At 40.8% G+C, this 26,017-nt stretch overlaps 1 protein-coding gene across 1 annotated transcript in view; it reads right to left on the reverse strand.

The window, feature by feature from the left end:
• LOC132570393 (golgin subfamily A member 6-like protein 22) overlaps positions 1–26,017 on the reverse strand; it is a 162,680-nt gene that overhangs the window by 134,380 nt on the left and 2,283 nt on the right. Inside the window, exons 2-15 of the mRNA XM_060237008.1 lie at positions 20,919–20,978; positions 17,916–17,978; positions 17,742–17,804; positions 14,803–14,859; positions 12,823–13,095; positions 10,086–10,145; positions 9,716–9,778; positions 9,437–9,499; positions 6,892–6,948; positions 4,755–4,817; positions 3,660–3,722; positions 3,053–3,106; positions 2,834–2,890; positions 1,114–1,167 (exon numbers count right to left, since the gene is read on the reverse strand). Coding sequence (XP_060092991.1) covers positions 1,114–1,167; positions 2,834–2,890; positions 3,053–3,106; positions 3,660–3,722; positions 4,755–4,817; positions 6,892–6,948; positions 9,437–9,499; positions 9,716–9,778; positions 10,086–10,145; positions 12,823–13,095; positions 14,803–14,859; positions 17,742–17,804; positions 17,916–17,978; positions 20,919–20,978 — 1,050 coding nt within the window. The remainder of the gene's footprint in view (positions 1–1,113; positions 1,168–2,833; positions 2,891–3,052; positions 3,107–3,659; positions 3,723–4,754; positions 4,818–6,891; positions 6,949–9,436; positions 9,500–9,715; positions 9,779–10,085; positions 10,146–12,822; positions 13,096–14,802; positions 14,860–17,741; positions 17,805–17,915; positions 17,979–20,918; positions 20,979–26,017) is intronic.

Raw genomic sequence — 26,017 nt, forward strand, 5'->3', positions numbered from 1 at the left:
GGAAAGATAGGTACCTGAAAAGGAACAAAGTAATTGATTAACTTTATCATTATAGTGATTAAAAGTATAAAACATGAGATTTTTAAAAAGCAGAATGCAAGGCTTTGCATCTTCAAGAATTAAAGCAATTACCTACTTGGGCAGAAGTCTATTCAAAATAATCCTGTCCCTTCAAAAAATGGAACAGAGTCCCACAGTTTGCCTCTTTTGGCACAGAGGGATTAGCACACATTTAATCAAGACAATTGTTGTAGTGTTCCTCCACTACTGAAATTGGCCATTTGACTTACAAAATATGTTGCCCTTGTGAACAGCATTTTAATATATGAACCATCAAAACAACAGAGTATCATAAGGCAGCATTTATGCATATTATTTGAAAATGGAAACAGAAAATTCAACATTGCGGTCAGATGGGCAATTTGACCTGATATAGTTGATGTTCCCTTAGGGATTAAATGGGTTTATTCACACAGCCACATATGGCATCTGTTCCCCAGATGTGCTTACCCCATCAAATGACGAGTTGGATGCAGAGTAAACAGCCACCAGAGAAAGTCCAGTGCTTTCACATGTCCATGTATGCATTCCGTGTTTCCAGATATCTGAACACACAGGAATGCACACACAATGGATGGGAAGTTTGAACCCTCCAATACATTCCAGGTGGGTCTTCCCCCAATTTATAACATGTGCATAAACTCATGCTCCAGGAAAACTGAAAAAACAAACAAATCCCAAACTACTCTGCATGAATGACTCACTGTAACACTGTAAACAATTGACCACAGGCCCTGTGCACTATAAAGGCATCTCAGGGTGTGGTGACTGACTGGGATTCTGAGATTCTCAGGGTTTAATGTCAGACTGCAATTCTGGGAAATGGAGAGATTAACAGTGTGCCCATAGCATGTCAACCTTCTAGTCTGACCACAGTCATGATAAACCAAAAGCTTCCTTGTAGACCAATGTTTTCATCATCAAATATGAAGTCATCATCATGTGGCTTATTCATCATTTTAATCCACACTATAATGCTGTCTCAAGAAGCATTCATTGTACAAGTTCACTTCAGTAAAAACATTTAAAAAAAAATGCCTTCATATAACCTACCTTTCTTTTTAATTTCAGAAGTGACTTTCTTCTCTTGGATTGCCTTCTTTTCATCTAATACACAAAAAAATGTTTAATTGGCTTTGTATCTTAAGAAAATACAGTGGCCAGCTTATTGAAAAGTTACAATTCATGCAAATCTTTCCTTCAAAAATAGGTTACAAAATGCACTTTGATATATATGGACATCTGTCACACATTGAATTATGACAGGGGATGACAAAAGCATTGCTGCCAACTTCAATACCACTAGAACAGGATCTTTAGCTTGGATAAATGTCTGAATTTATTCAATTGACTGGGGGCGGGAATTGCATGACTGCTATATTCAACCTAGTCCTTTGATGGCTATTCCATATAAAGGGTGATTGGTGAACACTTATGCTACATGAATCATAGAGATGGAAGGGGTCATACAGATCATCTAGTCCAACCCCCTGCTCCATGCAGGATCAGCCTAAAGCATCTCCGACAAATAAGCATCCACTGCTGATGAAGGGGAGCTCACCACCTTCCTAGGCAGCTGGTTCCACCTTAGAACTACTCTGACTATAAAACTCCCCCCCCCCTAATAACCAACCGGTAGCTTTCTGCTTGCAATTTGATCCCATTGCTTTGGGTCCTATTCTTGGCTGCCAAGTGGAACAGCTCCTTGCCCTCCTCTAAATGACAGCCTTTAAAAATATTTAAAGAGAGCAATCATGTCCCCCCTCAATCTCCTCTACTCCAGACTGAACATTCCCAAGGCCCTCAGCCTTTCCTCATAGGGTTCTTCCTCCAGGCCCTTGACCATCCTCGTTGCTCTCTTCTGCATTGGCTCAATTTTGTCTACATCTTTTTTGAAGTGAGCCCTCCAGAACTATGCACAGTATTCCAGGTGTGGCCTGACCAAGGCAGTATACAGCGGAGCTCTGACTTCCTGTGATTTTGATTGTTATAGCCTTTTGGTACAACACAGGATTGAATTTGCCTTTTTTGCCATGGCATCACACTGACCTCATATTTAGTTTACAGTTCAAGTACCCCAAGTTCTCTTAGTACCCCAAGATCTCTTTTGCAAACACTACTTCCCAAAAGTGCAGCCCCCATCCACTATTTGTGCTTCACATTTTTATGGCCCAGACGTAAGACTTTGCACTTATCTTTGTTAAATTGCATCCTGTTTGCAACTGCAACTGTTTGCAATTCAGATCTTGTTGAATTTTAACTCTATCCTCCTGGGTGTTTGCTACTCCTCCTAATTTGGTATCATCAGCAAATTTTATGAGCAGCCCTTCCACCACTTCATCTAGATCATTGATAAAAATGTTGAAAAGAACTGGGCCCAAAACCAAGCCCTGTGACACCCCTCTAACCATTTTCCTATCCACTGAACTATAGTCCAGTCCACAGTCTTCCAGTTTGCCCATCAGAATGTTATGGAGAACCTTATCAAAAGCTTTACTTAAATCCAGGTAAACAACATCAACAGGGTTCCCACAATCCAGTAAACTTGAACATCTAATACTCATTGCATTGTCATCCTTTATGTCAGTTTTCGATGGGGAAGCATAAAAAATTTCTATAATGTAAGCTACAACATACCAATGGTTATGGTGTAATCTATATATTTTGAAGTAACCATTATGTGGCTGCTTGATCCCTTGAATCTGTCCATACAAGAAGTATTATAATCCAAATTATTCCAATAACATTTTTGCAGAACTTTCTAATAGCCTACCTTTCTTTTTGATCTCAGGAACAATCTTCTCATGGGTTACCTTCTTGTCTTTTTCCACTGTTGATACACAGAAACAAAGATATTACTCTGGTTCTGCAATTTAAGGAATTGTAATTGACCCCTTAACCATTTCAGTCCACACCATGTTGTTATCTTCAGAGCAAGTATTCATATGAGGTCCTCTCAATAAAAATATAAAAGACCCTTCAAATAGCCTACCTTTCTTTTTAATTTCTGTAATGACTTTCTTCTCATGGGTTACCTTCTTTTCCTCTAATATATGAATACAAAGATGATTAACTGACTTCGCATCTTAAGGAATTACTCTAGTCAACAGAGACCTAATTAATGCGAATCATTTCTTCATAAAAATGGGATAAAAAGGCATATACTTGCCCATCAGAAATTATGGGACATCTGTCACACATTACATTATAAAAGGGATTGATGAGACCATTCTTGTCTACTCCATCATGAACAAATTTTGGCGTGAGTTGGGCCTCAGAAAAGATCAAGAGACAACTTAAATGGCTCCATGAGGTGGTTCCATATGAAGAGCAATCTATGAATGGCAGTTTATGTTGCAATGAACATACGATTCTGAGCCATCCCTTCATAGACTTTTGGAAACGGGGAGAATTAGAAGTTCCACAATTTAAGCTACTACAAGCAAACAGCTCATTTATGGAGCAATCTACATACTTTAAAGTGCTCATCTTGTGGCTGCTTGCTCTTTTGAAACCCTTTTATAAAGCTGTCTGCACAATAAACATTCATAGTGCAATTTCACTCAATAAAATTTTTGAAAAACCTTCAGATAGCCTACCTTTCTTTTTAATGTCAGGAATAATTCTCTTATCATGGGTTACCTTCTGTTCCTCTTTCACTTCTGAGACATGAATAAAAAGATTATACACTGGATTTGTGTCTTGAGGAATTAAATTAGGCAGAAACCCAATTCAAGAAATTGTTGCCCCTTTAAAAAGGTGACAAAAATCATACAATTTAGCCTTCTGATTCACAAGAATTCAGATACTATGCCAACTTGCTCCTATCCCACTGCAGGACTCATTTGTCCTAAGGTTTGCCTTTATTCCTAGAGGAGTGCCAAGAAGAGGCTAATATTATGGCCATCTTTCCAGGCCAGTCAGCCTCAAGCAGACAGTCTTTATGTCAGCTTGCCCAATGGAGTCTCCTTATCATCTTCTTTCAGATACTTAGCTATATGAGGTTGATTTCAGTAAGTCTCCTTTCACACCTTGGATGCCCTAGAGTGAAACTCTGAACCTCATGAATCCTATGTTTTCATCCAGAACCCACAACAGTTTGACTCACACATACTAAATGGTACAAAAATACAATATTTTGGAAGCAAGGGAAGAATTGCATGATGAACTATCACTTACAAATGGTTTTCATGTGTATGGGTGGGATCACACTGGAAATTTGAAAATGGCAATGCTCTTTGATGTATATTGTGGAAATCACACTGCCCCCGCCCTGCTGCTACGAGAGGCATGGGCTGCACATGTGCAAGAGGAACATTCAGAATGCTCCACTGCACGTGGGGCATGTACATTGCATGCCCCGGATATGCAGACAGCTGGGAAATTCACCCTACATGAGCTTTAGAGATTTGCTATCAGGAAGTTCCCGGTAGCTATTTAATCCAGTTCCAGCCTGTTCTAAAATGAGGTAACTATGGGCAAGGCTCAGGGGCAGATGTGCATGTGTGATCATGCACATTAAATCCGAAGGAGAAGTGTGGCTAAGTCAGGCTAACTCTCTTGTGTGATTACACCTTATAAGTCATCAAATTTATGTCAGTCTTCATGCAACTGCTTGGTTAACTGAAACCACACAGCAGACATTCCAGTCCAGTAAAAAAAAAAAACCTACCAAAGTTCTTCCCTTAGCCTACCTTTCTTTTTAATTTCAGGAATGATTTTCTTCTCATGGGTTATTTTCTTGTCCTCTTCTGCTTCTAAGACATGAACACAAAGATGATGGATTGACTGTAAAGATTGACTTCAAGAATGACTGTAGGCAGCCAATTGGGCAGTTGCCCAATTCATGCAATTTATCGTCTTTAAAACAAGGGACAAAATCATGCAATTTGGCTTCTTGTGCATGCAAGCATTAGGCAAAAAGAGCATGACCACCTGTTCTCCCACCACCAGAACAGGATTAATGGCCCAGGAAATGTGTGAACTGGGCTTTATGAAAGATTCAAATGGCAACCAGCCACATGATTCACAGCAGCAAAAATCTAGGAAATTCTATCAAATGACCTTCCTTTCCTTTTTATTTTCAAGAATCATTCTCTTTTCATAGGTTACTTTCTTTTCCTCCTTCACTTATGAGATATGAATATAAACATGATGATAAATTGGCTTTGTGCAAAAATCATGCAGTCTGGCTTTTATATAAGCATCAACCAAAAATGGCATAATGAGAGTGGTTAAAGAAGTATGTTTATTCCAGCAACAAGGTAAAATCTTTGGGCTGCCTAAATGCCTCAGCTTGGCCTTAGGAAAGATTAAAATAAACCATATGATTTCAGCAACTGTTGGTTATTTTATATGGAACATGTATCTGTGAATAGCTGTTTATTAAAATTATATTCTGCAGGCTACAATACTCATAGGGGATACAGAGCACCTTAAGACCAATATCCCATGAGGTATTAAAGAATAATATCAAATAGAACAAATAACTAGGATGTATTCCCTCCCCCCTCCCCAATCTCTCCCCTGGAAAATATTGTCCATCAAAATGCCTAAAACAGTTTTCATTCTAAAGGCAAACTTGAGGATTGATTGAAATGGGTTAACATAATCAATCCCATCCAAGAAAACCAGAAGTTGAACTGCCATCACATAGTCAGACAGAAAGTGGACATTTGTCCCTGACTGATAGTTATTTAAATAGTTCAGGCTCAGAAAGCATTTTTTCTACATCTAGATTTTTTTTTTTGCTAGATGTTAATAGCAACCATAGGAAATGGATGATGGTGAAGCATTGTGGTGGTAGCATTCAGGTTGCCAAAAGGCTTGGAGAAAAATTTCCTATCCCATCAACAGAGCTGTACTGTGTGAAAATGGCAATGGAATCTTTTCATGGCATGGAAGTTCTATAAAATCACCTGGTAAATTACATCCTATTAAAAGGATACAGCTTTTTTCTTCTCCAGGAAGCTTGGCAGCTCTGGGTATCATGCACTACCACCAAGCAATTTGTCCAGTTCTCATAAGTCAGTAACTTCAGCTCATCCACATAATTGTGCAATGATAATGATCTGCCAGATTTGTGATGTCTAATTCCCGGCTAACATAAGCATGAAAAGACTAGCAAGTCACAGAATGCTTTTGATTAGTAGTCTGAATTTACATTATCAGGGATGATTGGGAAAGCCCTGTGACTGACTGGAACAGCTCTTCTTTACATATTTGTACATGCACAATGGCAGTGGAGAAGTACTTGTACTTTGCCTACCATGACCGCAAGAGTAACCACAAAGAAATGCTCTAGCTGGAATTCAATCTAATTCATTGCTTACCTCTGCTTATAAGTTAACTAACAGTCTTCTAGCTTATGATAGATAAACAGGGCTTTTTTTGTAGGGGGGGGGAGAACAGTAGGAACTCATTTGCATATTAGGCCACACCCACAATGACATCTCCATTGTTTTACACAGAACTTTCTTGTAGGAAAAACCCAGCAGGAACTCATTTGCATATTAGGCCACACCCCTGATGCGAAGCCAGCTGGAACTGCATTCCTGTTCAAAAAAAGACCTCTAAACCTCCAATACTTACACAATTATTGGAACTATCCTTAAATAGGTTTTAGGAAGCATGGTAAGAAGGAAAATGCACAGGGAAAGGCATTCTACACTCTGGCTTCCTTGTACAGCTGCCTACATGTAATCAGATTTAAAGTGGCCATCATGTCACCAATTGCCCATTAGAATTTCCCTAAGAAACTGCCCCCATAGCAAGTATTCATTATATAAACCCTACAAGTAAATAGCTAGCAAAACATTTCAAATAGCCTACCTTTCTTTTTAATTTCAGGAATAAATTTCTTCTCATGGGCTGCTTTCTTCTCTTCCACTTTTGAGATATAAATATGAAGATGATCAATTGACTCTGTACTTAAGGAACTATAATAGGCAGCCAGTTGTACAGATGACCAAGTTATGCAATTGCCTCCAATCAAAGAAAGGGAGAAAAATCACACCATTCTCATATTACACTATGAGTATCACTAATGGAGGATGCCTTTCCACTTTCTGTTGCCTTGGTTAAATGTCTAACAGGGCAATCCTAAAAACAGTTACTCCAGCCTAAATTCATTCATTTCAATGAGTCTGGAAAACACTTCAAAGGATTGTACTGTAGATTGAGCCTGATGACAGCCATTCATGTGACTGCTGATTTAATCCCAAACATTGGTTGATTTATACAGCTGTTTATGAACTGAAGCTAACTACATGAACTGCTAACACTTAGCACACTATTATTGCAACTAATAATTTAAAGGTGTTTTTTTAATTGACTATACTGGAAACTCAGGAACTGATTTAGACATTTGTTTCATTTACACTTGAATTAGAATTCAAGGATTAATATTACAGCACAATCCTTAGTAGGAGTGTGCAAAAAAAAGCATCCCCCCCCCCCCAATTCAGGTCTATTGGACCAAAAAAATATTCCAGAATCCCAATATCATATTGTATTGGGATTTGGGTAAATATTCAGGAAACCTGAATTTATTCAGCTCCATTATACCCTATGGAGATCATCCCCATAGGGTATAATGGAGTTCAGAACTTTACATGCCTTCTGAGTTCACTCACTTAGTCATGCTGTGGCGGTGGCATGACTCAGTGAGTTCAGAAACTTTAAATGCCTTCTAGCTGCCCCTGAGTAAAAGCTACATAATTCAAGCACAGTTATTTCAGTAGCTGAATCAGATTCTCGAATCTAATTCGGCTGAATAAATACCCAAAAAATACTGATTGGGTATTTTTCAAGTATTTATTCAGCTTGGTTAGCTTTTTTTTTACAAGAACGGCAACCAATTTGTCCCAGCTGCTATTTGTGTTTTTAATGCTAAAAGTTTTTCAGTTGTTAAATGGGATCCCCATTTGGGTTTGCACCCTCAATTTCCAACTTGAGCAAATTTAGGCAGCATTTTTATGCCGTATTTTAGGAGTCCCCAACTGTGTCAGCTATATTGCAATGTGCCTAGAGACTAGAACCCATTTGATTGAGACCAGGGCATGGCTACTAACTATAAGGTTTTGGCTACACCTACACTTTAGGGCAGACCCTGCTAGTTATATCCATATGATGTTAGCAGATTCCTTCGTTTCCACTTGGTATAGTCAGATCCAGTAGAAAATACATTCCATAGGCGTACCCCTGGACAACCTCTGTATGCTAAGTTAAATGCAGGCATTCAGAATCCTGAAACAGAGGATCTTAGATATTGAGAAACAGTCCCTTTGTTCTTCTGGACATAAAACTTGTTCCCCTTTAGCATTTGGTATCTTCCCAGGTCATGGGCTGACTGCTGCCTACCATTCCCAGATTACTTCACCCCAGTTACGCCGCTCTTTTATGTTAGCAAGACTCAATGTTCTACCCTCAGTGGTATTGTCTGGGAGGTTTGCCAACAATCCTTATCAGGATAGAGTCTGTCCATGTAATGGAAGCACCTTGAAACGGTCGCGCATGTCTTACTTCATTGTGATTTTTATGGGGAAATGCAGAACTGCATAATCAAACCTATTCTAATTTTTATGGATTACCTGAAGCGAAGTTAGTTTTTTTTCTACTATCTGACCAATGTTCCCATATCACAAGCCTGGTTGCAAAGTACCTTTTGGCTGCCATAACAATCAGGGAGCAAAAGACTAGGTCCCCTTCTTGATGTTTGACTTGTTTTTACAGCTGAAACTCCATGTAAATTTGCTATGCTGTACTTTTTATTTCTATGCCAATAAAGGTATTTGGAACTGGAATTGGAATACTGAGCACACACCCCTAATCCTGAGTAGAGTTCTACCCATCTAAGCCCATTAATACACCTGTATTTAGAAAGGTGTATTGTGCTCCTATAAGTTCAATATGGACAGTGACCATACACAAATGGCTTCCATGTGGACCATTCTCTATGGTCGTTTTCGCACTCACCTTCCGCCGGCGCGACCCCCCTCTTCACCGCGCAGGATCTGCGCGGATTTTGCACTAAACGCTGCGGAGCAGCCAGAAAAGCCGGAAGCTCCCGGCGCAAAAGCCGCTCAAACTGAAACCGCCAAAAAGCAGTTTGGCGTTTGTGCGGCTTTTGTGACGGGAGCTTCCGCTTTTCTGGCTGCTCCGCAGCGTTTAGTGTGAAATCCGCGCAGATCCTGCGCGGTGAAGAGGGGGGTTGCGCCGGCGGAAGGTGAGTGCGAAAACAACCTATGTCATCAGGTAAAATTGTATTCTTATGGTCCCTTGGCCACTTGAAGCTATCCTAATATAATCTGTATAGACAGAATTCACTATACAAGTTATAATCAGTTACAGATTAGCAAATTTTCAAAGTGTCTACCTTTCTTTTTAATTTCAGGAATAATTTTCTTCTCATGGGTTAACGTCTTTTCTTCTTCCATTTCTAAACAAGAAAAAATGACAAATTGGTTTTGTATTTTAAGGAATCATAGTATGCAGTTAAGTTGTTAGATGCCGTGTGTGTATGTGTGTGTATTAGCCAGAACAGAATAAATGACGCAAGATATATATGAACCTGAACCCTTTAAAGGATTCAAATGACAATCTACTATACAATTCATGTCACTGAAAATCTGGCAAGTCCTATTAAATAGCTTACCTTTCTTTTTAATTCCAGGAATAATTTTCTTTTCATGGATTACCTTCTTTTCCTCTCCCACTTCTGAGACAAGAATACAAAGATGATAAATTGGCTTTATATCTTATGGAATTACAGGAGACAGCTGACTGGGCTGAGGCCCAAATCATGCAATTCCCCCCATCAAAATAGGGGACAAAAATAATCCAATTTGGTCTCCTGTGCATATGAGGAGTTGATAAAAGAAGGCATGACCACCTGTTCCTCCATGACTGGAACAGGATAAATGACCCAGGAAATGTGTGAACTGGGCCTTATAAAATATTCAAATGGCAGTCAGCCACACAATTCATATTCTTAAAAACCCACTCAATGCCATCAAATAGTTTACCTTTCCTTTTAATTTCAGGAATTATTTTCTTCTCATGGATTACCTTCTTTTCCTCTTCTGCTTATGAAACATAAATACAAAGTCTGTCAGTTTGTATCAGGAATTACAATAGTCAGTTGACTGTCACAATCATTTAAATTTTTGCCTTAAAAAAGCATGGCAAAAATCATACGCTTGACTATTCAAACATATGGATATCTGTAACATTCAAGGTTGACTCAGCCCTCCATCCTTCCGAGGTCGGTAACATGAGTACCCAGCTTGCTGGGGAGAAAGTGTAGATGACTGAGGAAGGCAATTGCAAACCACCCCTCGGCCCTATATGGCCGAGGACCTGCCTACCTTAGGGACTGCCTCTCCCCATATATTCCCCAGAGAGCACTGCGATCTAGTTCACAAAATCTTCTGGAAATCCCTGGGCCAAAGGAGGCCAAATTAAAAAAAAACTAGAGAGCAGGTCTTCTCGATACAGGAACCCCAATGGTGGAACCAGCTACCGGAGGAGGTGCAGGCCCTACGGGATCTCAATCAGTTCCATAGGGTTTGCAAAACCGCCCTTTTCCAACTAGCTTTCTAAAACAGAACCTGGTAGTAATATCAAGCCATCTTTGTACATACTGAGATTGTGGCACTATTAAGTTATACTGGTTTTAGACTATTTATTTAATATATTTAACCTATGAATTGTATTTTAACTGTTATTGTTATAACATGGTTTATACCATGTCCTGTAAGCCGCTTTGAGCCTGCTTCGGCGGGGAGGGCAGGGTATAAATAAAAATTTATTATTATTATTATTATTATTATTATTATTATTATTATTATTATTATTATTATTATTATTATTATTATTATTATAAAAAAAGTCTGCTGTGAAAACATCGTGATGCAATGTCATCCCAGAGTCGGAAATGACTGGTGCTTGTACAGGGAACTACCTTTACCTTTAACATGTTACATCAGGAAAGGGGTTGAAGGGAACATCATTGTCTATTCATTTATCACCAGAACAGAATCACTTGCCTGGATCAATTCTAAAATTGGCCTTGGAAAAGATTAGCAATCATGTGGTTGAGGCTTTCAAACAAGCTCTGAGATGGTGGTTCCATATGGAGGGCAATCCATGACTTGCACTTACGTTACCAACTGGCCAGGTTCAAATGGGCAATTTGGGGTAACACAGGCACCCCACATCTGGATCAAAATGGCACTTTTGCATCTGTACATCTGGCCCCACCTCACTCCTGCCCTTATTTCATTGTCCACCACCTCTCTGTTGCTTCAAATTTTTGAAGCACTTCCCTGTCACCTTTCCTGACTGTCTGAACAACTGGGGTGCACCAGAGAAGCACCTCCCAAGTACACAAGTGGTATGACTGCTCTTCCAGGGCACACACAACCTGTCTCTCTCCTGTGCACCATCTGAGTTCCCCAGGTGCTTCAAACTGTGCTGGCTTTTTTCTGAGCCAGAAGGCTGCTGTCTCAAGCTGCCGGTCTGAAGGCAGCCACTGTGATTAGCCTTCATGAATTTACAGTTTTGGAAGCAGAAAGGGAATGAGAAGTTCTGCAAGCTAAGCTTCTACACATAAATGGCTTCTTTATAGAGCAACCTAGATGCTTAAAAACTTCAAGTGATCATCATGTACCTGTTTGGTCACTGAAACCCACCCAAAGAAGCTGTGCACACAGTGTGCATTACACTTTATCCAAATTCTTAAAGTAAAACCTTCAAATAGCCTACCTTTCTTTTTAAGTTCAGGCACAAATTTCTTCTCATGGGTTACCTTCTTTTCCTCTTCTGCTTATGAAACATAAATACAAAGTCTGTCAGTTTGTATCAGGAATTAGTCAGTTGACTGACACAATCATTTAAATTTTTGCTTTAAAAAAGCATAGCAAAAATCACACATTTGGCTATTCAAACATATGGATATCTGTAATATATTACATCAGGAAAGGGGTTAAAGGGAACATCATTGTCTATTCATTTATCACCAGAACAGAATCACTTGCCTGGATCAATTCTAAAATTGGCCTTGGAAAAGATTAGCAATCATGTGGTTGAGGCTTTCAAACAAGCTCTGAGATGGTGGTTCCATATGGAGGGCAATCCATGACTTGCACTTCTATTACCAGCTGGCCAGGTTAAAATAGGCAATTTGGGGTGACACAGGGACCCCACATCTGGATCAAAATGGCACAAAATGGCATGTGCACATCTGGCCCCACCTCACTCCTGCCCTTATTTCATTGTCCACTGTTGCTTCAAATTTTTGAAGCACTTCCCTGTCACCTTCCTGGCCATCAGAACAACTGGGGTGCACCAGAGAAACACCTCTCAGGTACACAAGTGGTGTTACTGCTCTTCTGGGGCGCACACAACCTGTCTCTCTCCTGGCAGCCAGGTGCACACCATCTGAGTTCCCCCGGGTGCTTCAAACTGTGCTGGCTTTTTTCTGAGCCAGGAGGCTGCTGTCTCAAGCTGCCGGTCTGAATGCAGCTACTGTGATTAGCCTTCATGAACTTACAGTTTTGGAAGCAGAGAGGGAATGAGAAGTTCTGCAAGCTAAGCCTCTACACATAAATGGCTTTTTTATAGAGCAACCTAAATGCTTAAAAACTTCAAGTGATCATCGTGTGCCTCTTTGGTCACTGAAATCCACCCAAAGAAGCTGTGCACACAGTGTGCGTTACACTTTATCCAAATTCTCAAAGCAAAAACCTTCAAATAGCCTACCTTTCTTTTTAAGTTCAGGCATAAATTTCTTCTCATGGATTATCTTCTTTTCTTCTTCAGGAATATGTTTCTTCTTGTGGATTACCTTCGTTTCTTCTTCAGGAATAATTTTCTTCTCATGCATTACCTTCTTTTCTTCTTCAGGAATAAGCTTCTTCTCATGGACTACCTTCTTTTCTTCTTCAGCAATAAGTTTCTTCTCATGGATTACCTTCTTTTCTTCTTCAGCAATAAGTTTCTTCTCATGGATTACCTTCTTTTCTTCTTTAGCTTCTGAGACATGAATACAAAATGGTTAGCTGGTTTTGTATCATAAGGAATTGTAGCAGGCAGCCAGCTGGGCAGCGTTCCGATCCAAGTAATTCTTCCTTTGCAAAAAGGGGAACAGAATCACACATAGGGATATGCACAAACTGCACTGTGAAAGTTATTAAAGGGACCTCTTCCATCACTGGAACAGGACCTTTAACTTGAGAAATATACAAACTATATATTTGTGCCTTTTGTGTATAGCAGTTGATAACACAAACATCTAATATTTACCATATTTATTCAAGCCATTCTTAGTTGATACAGGTTTAAAAAAAAAAAGCAGAGTGAAATTTGAAAGCTGCATATTGCAAGAAATTTCATAGACATCACTTCCATGTAGGCCAATCTCTGTGTCATCTAATTTAGAAGAAGAAGAAGATATTGGATTTATATCCCGCCCTCCACTCCGAAGAGTCTCAGAGCGGCTCACAATCTCCTTTACCTTCCTCCCCCACAACAGACACCCTGTGAGGTGGGTGGGGCTGGAGAGGGCTCTCATAGCAGCTGCCCTTTCAAGGACAACATCTGCTAGAGCTATGGCTGACCCAAGGCCATGCTAGCAGGTGCAAGTGGAGGAGTGGGGAATCAAACCCGGTTCTCCCAGATAAGAGTCTGCACACTTAACCACTACACCAAACTGGCTCTTATTTAAAGTAATCATCACATGCATGGGGATACATGGTCTTTTGAAGCTACCCTGCACACCAAGCAGTCATCAGACATTTCCTATAAAGAGAGTATAAGCAAATCCCAGCAATGAAAGTAGTTCAAGTAGAATGATAATTACATCTATTTTATTAACAATAGTTCAAATGAGGTAGTTAAACTATTATTGCTATTTAACCACTGTTGTTCAGCTACTAACATTAACACTTACTTTCATCCACTAGAAAGAACATTACTATTGTTGTTGCTGTTGTTATTGTTAGTCAAACAGTTACTAAGAAGAAAACAAGTAAGCCTATAATTACCAACAGAGAGTTGGAAGCATTACCGTACTTTCCATTCCTACAACTAGTTACTAGGTACATACTCAGTATGGAACATTCCTAAGGCTGTACTTAGAATAGTCTACCAGTAAAGCAAGGCTTAGGGAGACAGCAGTGGCATCACAGGTGCCAAAGGGCTTGCATGATGTTGACAGGCCCTACATTCACTACACCCAGGACTGAAGCAAAGAAGATTGTGCACTAGATTTTAATGAGTTTTTTTAAAAAACTAACCTTGAATTTAAGAAACTGGTTATTTAATTAGTTGTCAATTAGTTGAAAACAGGGCTTCTGAGAGCCAGCGGAAGCAATGGATCCTCCACCCATGGCACTAATTTTCTGCCACCAGTTGGAGAGGCAGCAGGAAAAAAAAATTAAAATGATTGTTGTGCTGATGGCATGGTGTCACTTCCAGGAAAAAAGATGGAACTCATATCTATCCTCTTTAGGAACCACTGGGTGACTCCTAGAGAGGTATGACATAACTTTCAGGTATTTCACAGAAGTGACATCACTCTGTCACTGACAGCTAGCTCCCCATATTGCCCGAGTCTCCTGCCTGGCAACCATAGCCACTGTGGGCTGCCAGAAACAAGATTCTGTCTGAGCCTCACCCTTCCCACTTTTAGTTAGGAAGCAGTTAATGTCTCTTAGTGGCAAATGCCATCAAACAGCTCACCTTTCTGTTTAATTTCAGAAATGACTTTTTTCTCATGAGTTACCTTCTTTTCTTCATCTAAGAAAGGAGTAAAATACATGAATTGCTTTCATTTCATAAGGAATTACAGAAGGGCAATGGTAATGCAGAGGCGTAATTCATGCGATTCTTCCTCTTTTAAAGCAGCAAATAAAAATCTTAGTATACTTCATGTATAAAGCTGCGCTGAGGTAGGAATATTTAAAAATAAAACCCTAAAGAATGAAGGTGAAGCAGGGCTGGCATCAACATATCCCAAGGTAGGCTTCTAGCAGGGTCCACTGTTGTCACCTTCCTGCCCATGTACCTGCCTTGTCACCTGTCAGAGCACCTTTTCCCCATCCACGTAGAAGCACTTTGCCATCCACACTGCTGGTTGCATGTGCTTGCCCAGAACTGCTGGCCCAAGGCTGAAAACATGGTGTGGCAATGGTACTTTTGACAGTCGCAACACTAGCACCCCTTGTCACACATTGCTTGGTATCATTGGAGGAAAAGACTGCACAGCTGTGAGTGTGCTAAGAGGGAGGCCTTGTGAGTAAGCAGAGAAAGGATACACAGGCAGATGTGGAGCATGCAAACTGGTGAATGGGAAGAATACTGTAAGTTGGAGGCTATTGGTGGGCAGAGGGAGATGGCCCTGGGCACTTTCTGCCCACCAAAGTCTGACACTTGCCCAGAGGTCAAATCCCCACTCTCTTGCATCTTATCTTGCTGTGCTCTGCTGTTTGAATGCTCTTTGATGGACTGTAAGAAACACAGGCTGAAAGAAACATGCTGAAATGAATTAACTGAGTGCAGAGTTCATGTGGGTGCACAGACTTTAGCAAGCCATGCAATTTCTGTTTAACTATATGATCTGCTAATAAGGGAGCATGCCCACCTGATACTGCCCCCCTGAAGCAGGACCTTTGGCCAGGATAAATGGCTGAACTTGGCCTTAGGAAAGACCAGATGACAACCAACCACGACTGCTGTTTTCAGTCTAACCATGTGTTGCCTGGTTCACTTGTAAATCTTTTGTGAATGCTACATGAATCCATAGCACTTACCACACCACTGCAAGTAAGCCTCTTTTGTTTCATAAGGTTGCCAATTCCCAGATGGGGACACGGATCCCTAGTTTGGAGGCCCTCCCCCCACTTCAGGGTTATCAGAAACTGGGGGTTGGGGGAGGAAGTGTCTGCTGGACACGCCATTATACACTGTGGCAGGGGTGACCAAACTGCAGCTCATGAGCTGCATGTGGTTCTTTCACACATATTGTGTGGCTCTCAAAGCCCCCACTGCCCCATTGGCTGGCTTGGAGACAACATTTCTCTCTTTAAATCACTTCCCCAAGCCAAGCCAACCGCTATCTTGCAGAATGCATTCACAGTTAAAGTTGCTTTCTTTCCACCTCTCTCCCTCCTCCCTCTCCCATCTATTTCCTTCCTTCCTTGCAGCTCTCAAACACCTGACATTGATGTCCTGGAGCTCTCAAACATCTGACATTTATTCTATGGCTGATTCCTGGGGCTCTCAAACATCTGACATTTATTCTATAGCTGATTCCACACTCACCTTGGTCTGGGGCAGGCTTCCATTTCCACAGGGAGCAAGCTGGCGATTTTGCACCAGTTGCTCTGCAATGCCATTTTGCACTGGGCAAACCCATTATTTGCCCTGCTGCAGTGTAAACCTGTTTTTTCAGGTTTACACTGCGGTGCAGCAAATTGTGGGTTTGCCATGCACAAAATGGTGGCGCAGAGCAACTGGTGCGAAATCGCCAGCTTGCTCCGCGTGGAAACAGAAGCCTGTCCTGAACCAAGGTGAGTGCGGAATCAGCCATTGTGATTCTTACGTTAAGCAAGTTTGGCCACCCCTGCCCTATGGGGATCAGTCCCTATAGGGTATAATGGAGAACCAATCTGTGGGTTTCTGGTGCTCTGGGGGAGCTGTTTTTTGAGGTAGAGGAACCAAATTTTCAGCATAGCATCTGGTGCCTTTGCTCAAACCCCCCCCCCCCCAAGTTTCCAAAAGATTGGATTAGGGGGTCCCAATTCTATGAGCCCCAAAATAAGGTTCCCCCATCCTCCATTATTTCCAATGAAAGGAAGGCATATAAAAGGAACACAGTCCTTTTAAATGTGATGGCCAGAACTCCCTTTGGAGTTCAATTGTGCTTGTTGTAACCTTGCTCCTGACTCCACTCCAAAAGATCTCCTGGCTCCACTCCCAAAGTCTCCAGATATTTCTTGAGTTGGACCTGGCAACCCTAACGTTTTCAGAAGCATGGCGAGAACTGTACATTTTGCCTTATATTCCAATCTACACAAATAGCTTCCATGTGAACCAGTCTTTTTTAAAAAAATAATTATATCCTGCCTCTCCCCAAAAGGGCTTCTCAGCCCATATAGTATACCAGGGAGCCATCAATAGCAATTAAAGCATTCATCAGAATTGATACCAACAATAAAAATGTCAAGAATATGCAACTTGAATCACAAAATGTAACCCCCTTCATTACCAATAGATCTATATCATCCATGAAGAGAACAGTACCTCATTTTAAAAATGAATATAGATGGCACCCTCCAAACCTCATCAATAATGCTATTTCACATAGGTTATCAATTCAAGGTTGAGAAACTCCTGGAGGGTAGAGCCTGGGGATGGTGGAGTCTGAGGAAGAGAGAGACCTCAGAATCCACTCTCCAAAGCAGGTATTTTATTTTGAGGAACTGATCTCTGTTGTCTGGAGATTGCTTGTAATTCTGGGAGAACTCCAGCCCTCACCTGGAGGTTAGCAGCCTTAACTGTAATCAAATTAAAAGAGGCTGTTTGATTATTTGAATCCACCCTATCAAGCTGTGCACACACTAAGCACTCTTCATACAATTGTTTGTTATATATTTTGCAAAACTTCTCGAATAGCCTACCTTTCTTTTCAGTGGCAGGAATAGTTTTCTTCTCATGAATTAGCTTCTTTTCCTTTTCCACTTCTAAGACATGAATAAATAAATGATGATTTGTTTTTGTATCTAAAGAAATTACAGTAGGCATAGTCCTTTGAAGTTCAGGTTTGTCACACTTTAAAACCATAAATATCCTACCTTTCTTTTTAACTTCAGGAATAGCTTTCTTTTCTTGCATTACCTTTTTTTCCTTTTCTTCCTCTAAGGAATGAATTTGAAAGGTAATTATTTGGCACTGCATTTCTCTCTCAAAAATTACAGGTCAGACTGGCAGAACATTTCTTAATGGATTGATTGTCACACACTAGAAAAACACTAACAATAGGACTTAAATATGGAATAAAGAAAGCCAAAGGCAGCAAATGTTGACTGTGAGGTCAGCAGCTTTTACTAGAAATCTAGGAACTCTGAGTAATTCTATAAGTGATGTTAATCACCTCAAGTATTAAGGTGAGTTGATGCAACTGTCCTTGTGCCCAAACTTCTGTACTTATTCAGCTGTCAAAATCAACCCATTTGTCTAACTTCCTATCTATCTCCCCAAGTTCTTTCTTACGGACTTATCTATTTGTGAATGTCAAGCTGAGAAACTCCTTTGCCAATTGCATTCTAAATCTGCCTAAGCCAACCATTTCCTATAGATGCAAAGATACTTAAGTTAACACAGAGTTTCCTTCAAAAGGATTGCCCCCACCAGTTATTTAAGTTGAAAAAGTTGACCATTTTCAGATGCGTTCTAGCTATTGTTAATCTGGTTTCCAAACCTGATCTCTGAACCCAGAAGAAGACCAATCTGATTACTCTGCAAGAACCCTGAACAGACAAAAATAATTTTTAATAGGTGATCTCAGGAGCTTAGAGATGTGGTGAGGTGAAGGCTGGATGAAGATGAAACTCAACATGTTGTTCAGTGAGAAGACAACATTTTATCAGTGACATAAAGTTGAAGAGCTGCAGAGTAAGTTATAGGGTAAGCCAACAGCCTTGTGTGCTCCAATGTGTGGTGTTGAAGATGGGGCAGACAATTAAAAGAGTTCTGATACGGAGAACAATGAACAAGGAAGGGAATTGTCTTGAAAGATACCAGTCATGTTAAAGAAAATAATTGGATAATAAATCTGGATAATTGGATAAGGAGGAAAAAGTTGTCACTTCTCCTAAAAATGGGAGGCTTCTGATCAATAATAAAAAAAAATGTAATAGAGACTAGATGAGTACAAACGATAATCAGACTTTTGTCCCTGGACTTCTAAAACATTTTTCTCTCAGACTTAATCCCAGTTTCCTCATTTTATGCTGCTTGTACTGCCTTACAGCTTTGTTTATTTCTAGCATTTCTTTCCAGAATTTGTGTTACTCTGTTGCTTTACTTCTTCAAAAAATTCATTTTCTTCTTACATGTTTTCTTTCTTATTGGAATATTTTTGAAAGTTCCCCTGCTGGAAGTCTGGGAACTCTGGGGCTGGAGTGAGTGAGAGGGTCCAGAATAAGGTACACGGAGTAAACTTGGAGGGCTTAGTTGAGTTTTTCAAGTAATGGGCTGCAAGTAAGTGGGAGGCTAGGCTATTGTATAATTCATTGTTGCATAACCATTGTTATTGGCTTTTGTTATTTCTTTTGACTGTCCATATTGATATTCTTCATTTATATATGTCCATATTGATGTTCTTTGTTTATATATTTCATCTATCTATGACAGTGACAGTCAATGGCATGAGAGCCTCACGCCAACCTTGATTATGTCAATATTCTGGAAGAAGAAGAAAAAGAAGAAGAGGAGGAGGAGATTGGATTTATACCCTGCCCTTCACTCAGAGTCTCAGAGTGGCTTACAGTCTCCTTTCCCTCCCCCTCCTTGGGCAGCTGATTTTAAGGAAACTCCTGCTCTTCCCCTACCCTTTAACTAGCTGTATTGCAATTCTTCAGACATTTTTTCCCAATACCATATGTGCTGGGTTGGAAGGAAAATGCTTAAAGACCAGGAAAAGAGGCAGGGTATTAGCTAAGTTAACCTCTACACTGCGTTAAAATACATCCCTTTCCCCACTTTGTTTATGAACAGGAAGGTACCAGTGGGAACCCTCAAAGACTTGAGGAACACATCTCACTTTCCTCTCTCCCACAATTTCCTCTTTCCTTTTCCTGAAAGTCCCCATAGTCTTTCCTGTTTTCCTGCTTCCTTCTCTCCTTCAGGCTGAAGAGCTCCTGGGAATCACAACAGATCTTCCAGCTACAGAGATCAGTTCCCCCTTAGGGTTCCAAGCTCCAGGTAGGGAAATCCCTGAAGATTTGTGAGTGGAGAGTGAGATTTTGGAGAGGGAGCAAACTCAGCAGGGTATAATGCCATCTACAACAGGCATTTTCTCCAGGGGAACTGAACTCTGTAATCTGAAAAGCAATTACTTGTAATTCTGGGTGATCTCCAGCCCCTACCTGGAGGTTGGCAACCCTATTTCCCCTAGAGGAAATGGATGCTTTGGAGGGTGGACACTGTGGCATTATATCATGCTGAGGCCTCTTCCTTCTGCAAACCCTACATTCTCAGACTTTGTCACAAAATCTCCAGGAATTTCCCAACCTGGACCTGGCAACCCTAGCCCCAGGTCTGGCCCCAGAGAGTTCTCCCTCAGTGGCCAAAATAGGCTGGAAAGGGTCCACCCCCTGCCTTTACTGACAAAGCCAAGCTTGCTGCTGTGGTTGCTCAGAAACAATCACACAGGAATCTTTCTTAAAGGTGCTTCTTTAATTATTTTTGGATTTTTAAAGCTGCCCAGTGTTTGGGGTTTTGTTTTTTTTAGATTTCACAATTTTCTGTAAACCTATGACCCTTTTCAGACTTGTGGAAAGATCTGTCTTGCTTGTTCACAGCTCCTGTCACTGGATTTAAGTATTCGAAGATATCCTGAATTTGCCATTAGAATATAATAAATGACTTTATAGAAACACCTAGTTAGAGTCCCACCAAGGTGGTAAATATGTGTCTGGGACATAGCTGTACATCTTCAAATTGCAGATGAGAGTCCCTGCGCGTAACACAAAATGTATTTATAACTAAATGTAGTCTGAACTGATACAACCTCCTCAAATAAGAACCAGGCCACAGTTAATATAAAAAAAAACAGAATACAGTATGCTACTTACTCATTGCTTTTGTAGTTGTCACATTAGGTTTTCCCACTGCACGTGCAAAATAATATAAAACTGGTTAAACCACAGAATGTATAGAATAAATTACAAAGGTTGAACAAGTACAGCATGTTCTCTGAGGACGGAGCAAATTTGCTTGATATTGTTACAAAACAGATATTTCCTTAAAAGCTAGAAAGCCTGTAGTCATTTTGCACACTGGTTCCAGAAGTATGAGCGTATTCTAGATGGTAGTGAAGGGGAGTGGTTCAAGCAAGATGATTGACCAAGTTGTTTTTGCCTGCATCACAATAATGTGAAGTGCAAATACTGTGGAATCTCTGGTAAACTATTCTGCTCCCTTAAAATAGACTATTCCCACACAGTACAAGGATTAACTCAAGTTTATCACTCCAATCCAACAAAAGTAAACTCACAACTTTTGCTTGTATAGTAGGGTTCTGTTTAGGATTGGGACCTCTCCAGATCTAGCACCATGGTGGACTAGGTTCATATGTGTATTTTCTAACAAATGCTTACAACAGGCCGGTCTGACTGTGCCAAACACCTTCCTGCCATATACAGCATGATCGGTACTATCAAACTTGACATCAGGAAGTGTTGGTGAGCTCAATGGTTTAGAAGCCTACATATGGAATCAGACTGCTTTCTTGCACAAGTAACTGTGGATTTGCCCTATTGTGTCATTTTTTACATACAATTGTTACCAAATTGCTAGGCATTCATACTTCAGACAAGATGGGGAAGATCCAGTTGAGAAGCAGATTAATCCAAATTCATAGTCAGCCCCCATCCACTTTGAAAAACACTATGCGATTAAATAGAATCAAAGGCTAAATTTAAGAGCAGAGCCTGGATTAGGAAATATTATGTCACAGGCATTTATGTGGGGAGAATTTAAAGGAACATTCACTATATGTGCTTGAAATTTATGGAGTAATAGTTTGTTTTCTTCAAAATATGTTAAATGGATTTTCTCTCAAATAAATGTACATAGGACTGTAATATCTTGAGGATCATGGGTGTTCCCTGAATTCTTTTCTGAACATTTCATCATATCAGCTTGCCTTTCAAACATGCCACATATCCCTGACCTGCATAAATACAGTATGTGAACTTGAGGTTCCGTGCCTGTCTTCTGGTTTGATCCTCGACCGTTTCAACCCGCTCGACCTAGAGGAGGTTGACAGGATTCTCTCTACTGCACGCCCAACAACTTGTGATCTGGACCCGTGCCCCTCCTGGCTAATTAAAGCTTGCCAGGAGGAGCTGAGATGTCCTATACGGGACATCATAAATAGATCTCTTTCGGAGGGTTCTTTTCCAACCCCTCTGAAAGAGGCAGTGGTCCGCCCCCTCCTGAAAAAAGCTACATCAGACCCGGCCGAATTGGCTCACTACCGGCCAGTCTCAAACTTGCCCTTTTTGGGCAAGGTTATAGAGAGGGCTGTGGCGTTGCAGTTACAGAGCTTCCTGGATGACGCTTCCACTTTGGATCCATTCCAGTCCGGCTTCCGCCCGGGCCATGGGACAGAGACGGTTCTGGTCGTCCTCATGGATGATCTCCGGCGACACTTGGACCGAGGCGGTATGGCAGTATTGCTGTTGTTAGACCTTTCGGCCGCATTCGATATGGTCGACCACCGGCTGCTGGCCCGCCACCTCACCAACGCAGGGATTCAGGGGCTAGCCTTGCAATGGCTTTCCTCTTTCCTGGAGGGTCGGGGACAAAGGGTGGCAATTGGGCGGGAGCTGTCCCAGAGACACTCACTCAGCTGTGGGGTGCCTCAGGGAGCAGTTCTCTCCCCGATGTTATTTAACATCTACATGCGCCCCCTTGCCCAGATTGCCCGGAGATATGGGCTGGGTTGTCAGCAGTACACGGATGACACCCAGCTCTATCTATTGATGGACGGCCAGGCTGCCGATGTTCCTATAAACCTGGACTGGGTGCTGCAAGCCGTGGCAGACTGGATCAGGTCGAGTGGGCTGCAACTGAATCCAGTGAAGACAGAGGTCCTTTGTCTAGGGCGTGGTGGTCCGGCTTCCAGCTTTTGACGGTGCGTCACTGATACCAGTGCGCAGGGTCAGGAGCTTGGGAGTGCTACTGGAGTCTTCCTTGACAATGGAGGCCCAGATAGCAGCCACTGCCAAATCCGCCTTTTTCCACCTTAGGCGGGCGAGGCAGTTGGCTCCCTTCCTGGAGTGCAATGACCTGGCAACAGTGATCTATGCAACGGTCACCTCGAGGCTAGACTACTGTAATGCCCTCTACATGGGGCTGCCCCTGTGCCAAACCCGGAAGCTGCAGCTAGTGCAGAATGCAGCAGCCAGACTGCTATTGGGCCTACCTCGGTGGGAACATGTGCGAGCTGGGCTGCGGGAACTACATTGGCTGCCAGTTATTTACCGAGTTCGTTACAAGGTGCTGGTTATTACCTTTAAAGCCCTATATGGCCAAGGACCTGTTTACCTTAGGGAACGCCTCTCTCCATATGTTCCCCAGAGAGCACTGCGATCCAGCTCACAAAACTTTCTGGAAGTACCTGGGCCAAAGGAGGCCAAACTAAAAATAACCAGAGAACAGGCCTTCTCTATAAAAGCACCCCAGTGGTGGAACCAGCTGCCGGAAGAGGTGCGGGCCCTACGGGACATTAGCCAATTCCGTAGGGCGTGCAAAACCGCCCTCTTCTGGCTAGCCTTCCAAGATGAAACCTGAAATGAACACCATGCCATCACTAACATCAACAATTGAGTTAGCAATAAGATAAGATTATTTTAGATTGATTTTAGATTTTTATACTATGTAAATTTAATGGTAATTTTAAATGGTACTGAATGTATAATTGTTTTATTGTTTAACATGGCTTTTGCCACACTCTGTAAGCCGCCCTGAGCCTACCTCGGTGGGGAGGGCGGGGTATAAATAAAATTTTATTATTATTATTATTAATTGATAAAAAATGTATTATATTTTTAAAATCCTTACTGTGCACACAAGGAGCTGTTAGACCAAGCAGATGGTGTACTAAATTTGCTATGATATAGGCAACTCATCTGGACTTCAATGGTACCATTTCCAAAAAGAAGCTAGGCTAGGACTCTAGAGTGTCCTAGAAATGTTTTAAAGGTATTTGTCGAAGTTCTACTTCTTTGGAACTGTTTTTCACAATCCCAGGCTTATGGAGTAAGTTACTGGAAAATTGCCTGAGTTTTTTAAAAGCTGGTTTTCTAAAGTAAAATTTAACTTTTAAAAGTCACAGAGATTTATATCTGAAGCAGTAACGGATTGAGAGATGTGATGAGAAAAATAAGAAGGATTTAATGTAAGCCTAAAAAGGTCAGGTATATTGTGCTGGATGGTCTTCAATGGCTTCTACAACATCTCATGTTCTCCACCTGTGATGTCAAGTGTCTTTTAAGAGGTAGTGGGGAGGAGGGGAATATCAGCACTGGCTTTAAGCCAAGTGTCCTTCAAAGTAGATTTGAGTGTAAAAACAGCCTGTTGATCTGCCAGTGATGGGGAACTCTAAATATAGCAATGCTCTTGAGTTACAAGGCATGGTGCTACACAAATGAGACTCTCTGGAGATACATATTGCAGGCTCTGTATTTTCACACATAACTTCTAAGATGATCAGGTAGTAAGTCATATTAGTGCTGACTCTAAAATGTTTGCCGGCCAATCCATCAACTGCAAGAGGAGGAGGTAAGAAAGGTGCCGAAAAGGCTATCATCAATATTCTGTGTTGCTGGAAAAAAAACACCGAGAAGTAAAAAAAATAACTAGCTGGAGTGAATGCCAAAGGGACCAAAGGGTGATTTGGTTCAGTCCAGCCTTATATATATCAAATACTTATTTAGTGCTTCTTATCAAAATCCCTAGAATTATTACAGAAAGACCATTTTTGGAGACATATCTGTTATATTTGTTTGTCTTTTTATAAAATAAGTTGTTGGAAGTAAGAAAGAATCAAACAATACAAAAATCAGACAAGACTGTATAATGTCAGTTTCTCCACTGGTGAAAAAATGGAGGCAGGGTCTCTTTTGACCACTGAAATGACTATGTTGTGGATTGTGAGACTTGAGTGGATAGAAGCCGTGTGACAGAGGCTACAGAGAATAGAGATTAGGAGTACAGGATTGATAATTTTCATGTCTGACACTGGTGTGTATTCTTATATTCATCAACTCCAATGATGTATTAATATTTCAGATAGATACTGTTAAACATTAAATTATTTATTTGAAATCCCAGTTAAGGCAAGAATTAACCTTAGCTTGCTTGATTTTATTTACACCATTTAGGACATTCATATTATTTCCTATTATATAGTATCTTTACCAAAACATGGTCTATCTAAGAAAGCCCATTCATCTGACATCTGACGATTTCCTTTAAAACACTGCTTCTTAAATCAGATTTCAGTTCCACCTCAATAGAATGTCAAGCCAGAATTAGGCATAATAATCACCAGATATTAATACTTGGGGTGGGGGTTACACTGGGCCTATTCATCTCAGCAGACTAATAAATACAGTTGTGTCTGTGACTACACAAGCAAATGAATAATGAGGGACAGAGGTCAGTCGCTGGAGACAAAACAGTTTAAAAGCCCCATCCTCCTTCATTTACTATCTTTCAAAGAAACAGCAACTGGTTATTTGGAAACTCTGTCATAAGATGTAAGGCTTTTGTGGGTCTTCAGCTTGACCTTTCATCCACATTTCAATTAACTATCCTGAGGTGATTATAGTCCTTCAGTTTCACAATTTTGAAAAAGTCTATCAACTGTCTGTCAACAATACAAGACCATAATCTAACCTCATTATGCCATGCACAGGATGCAGAGAAGCCAACAATGAATTTTAACAATAGAACAATAGAGGAGATGATGAAAAAGATAGATGGTCCTGTCATACTTCATATGCTTTCTTGTTACTTGAAAAATAGAACTTAGACAGGTATATAAGAATTAAATTTGCCAATGAAACTACAGACCAACAGTCACAGTAAGAGCTGGTCTTGCACAGGAGACCTCCTTGCATGAATGTTGTAGAATTCTACTTATTTTAAGTCCAGGCAAGAG

Source organism: Heteronotia binoei, chromosome 1, assembly GCF_032191835.1.
Source record: "Heteronotia binoei isolate CCM8104 ecotype False Entrance Well chromosome 1, APGP_CSIRO_Hbin_v1, whole genome shotgun sequence".
Classification (NCBI taxonomy): Eukaryota; Metazoa; Chordata; class Lepidosauria; order Squamata; family Gekkonidae; genus Heteronotia; species Heteronotia binoei.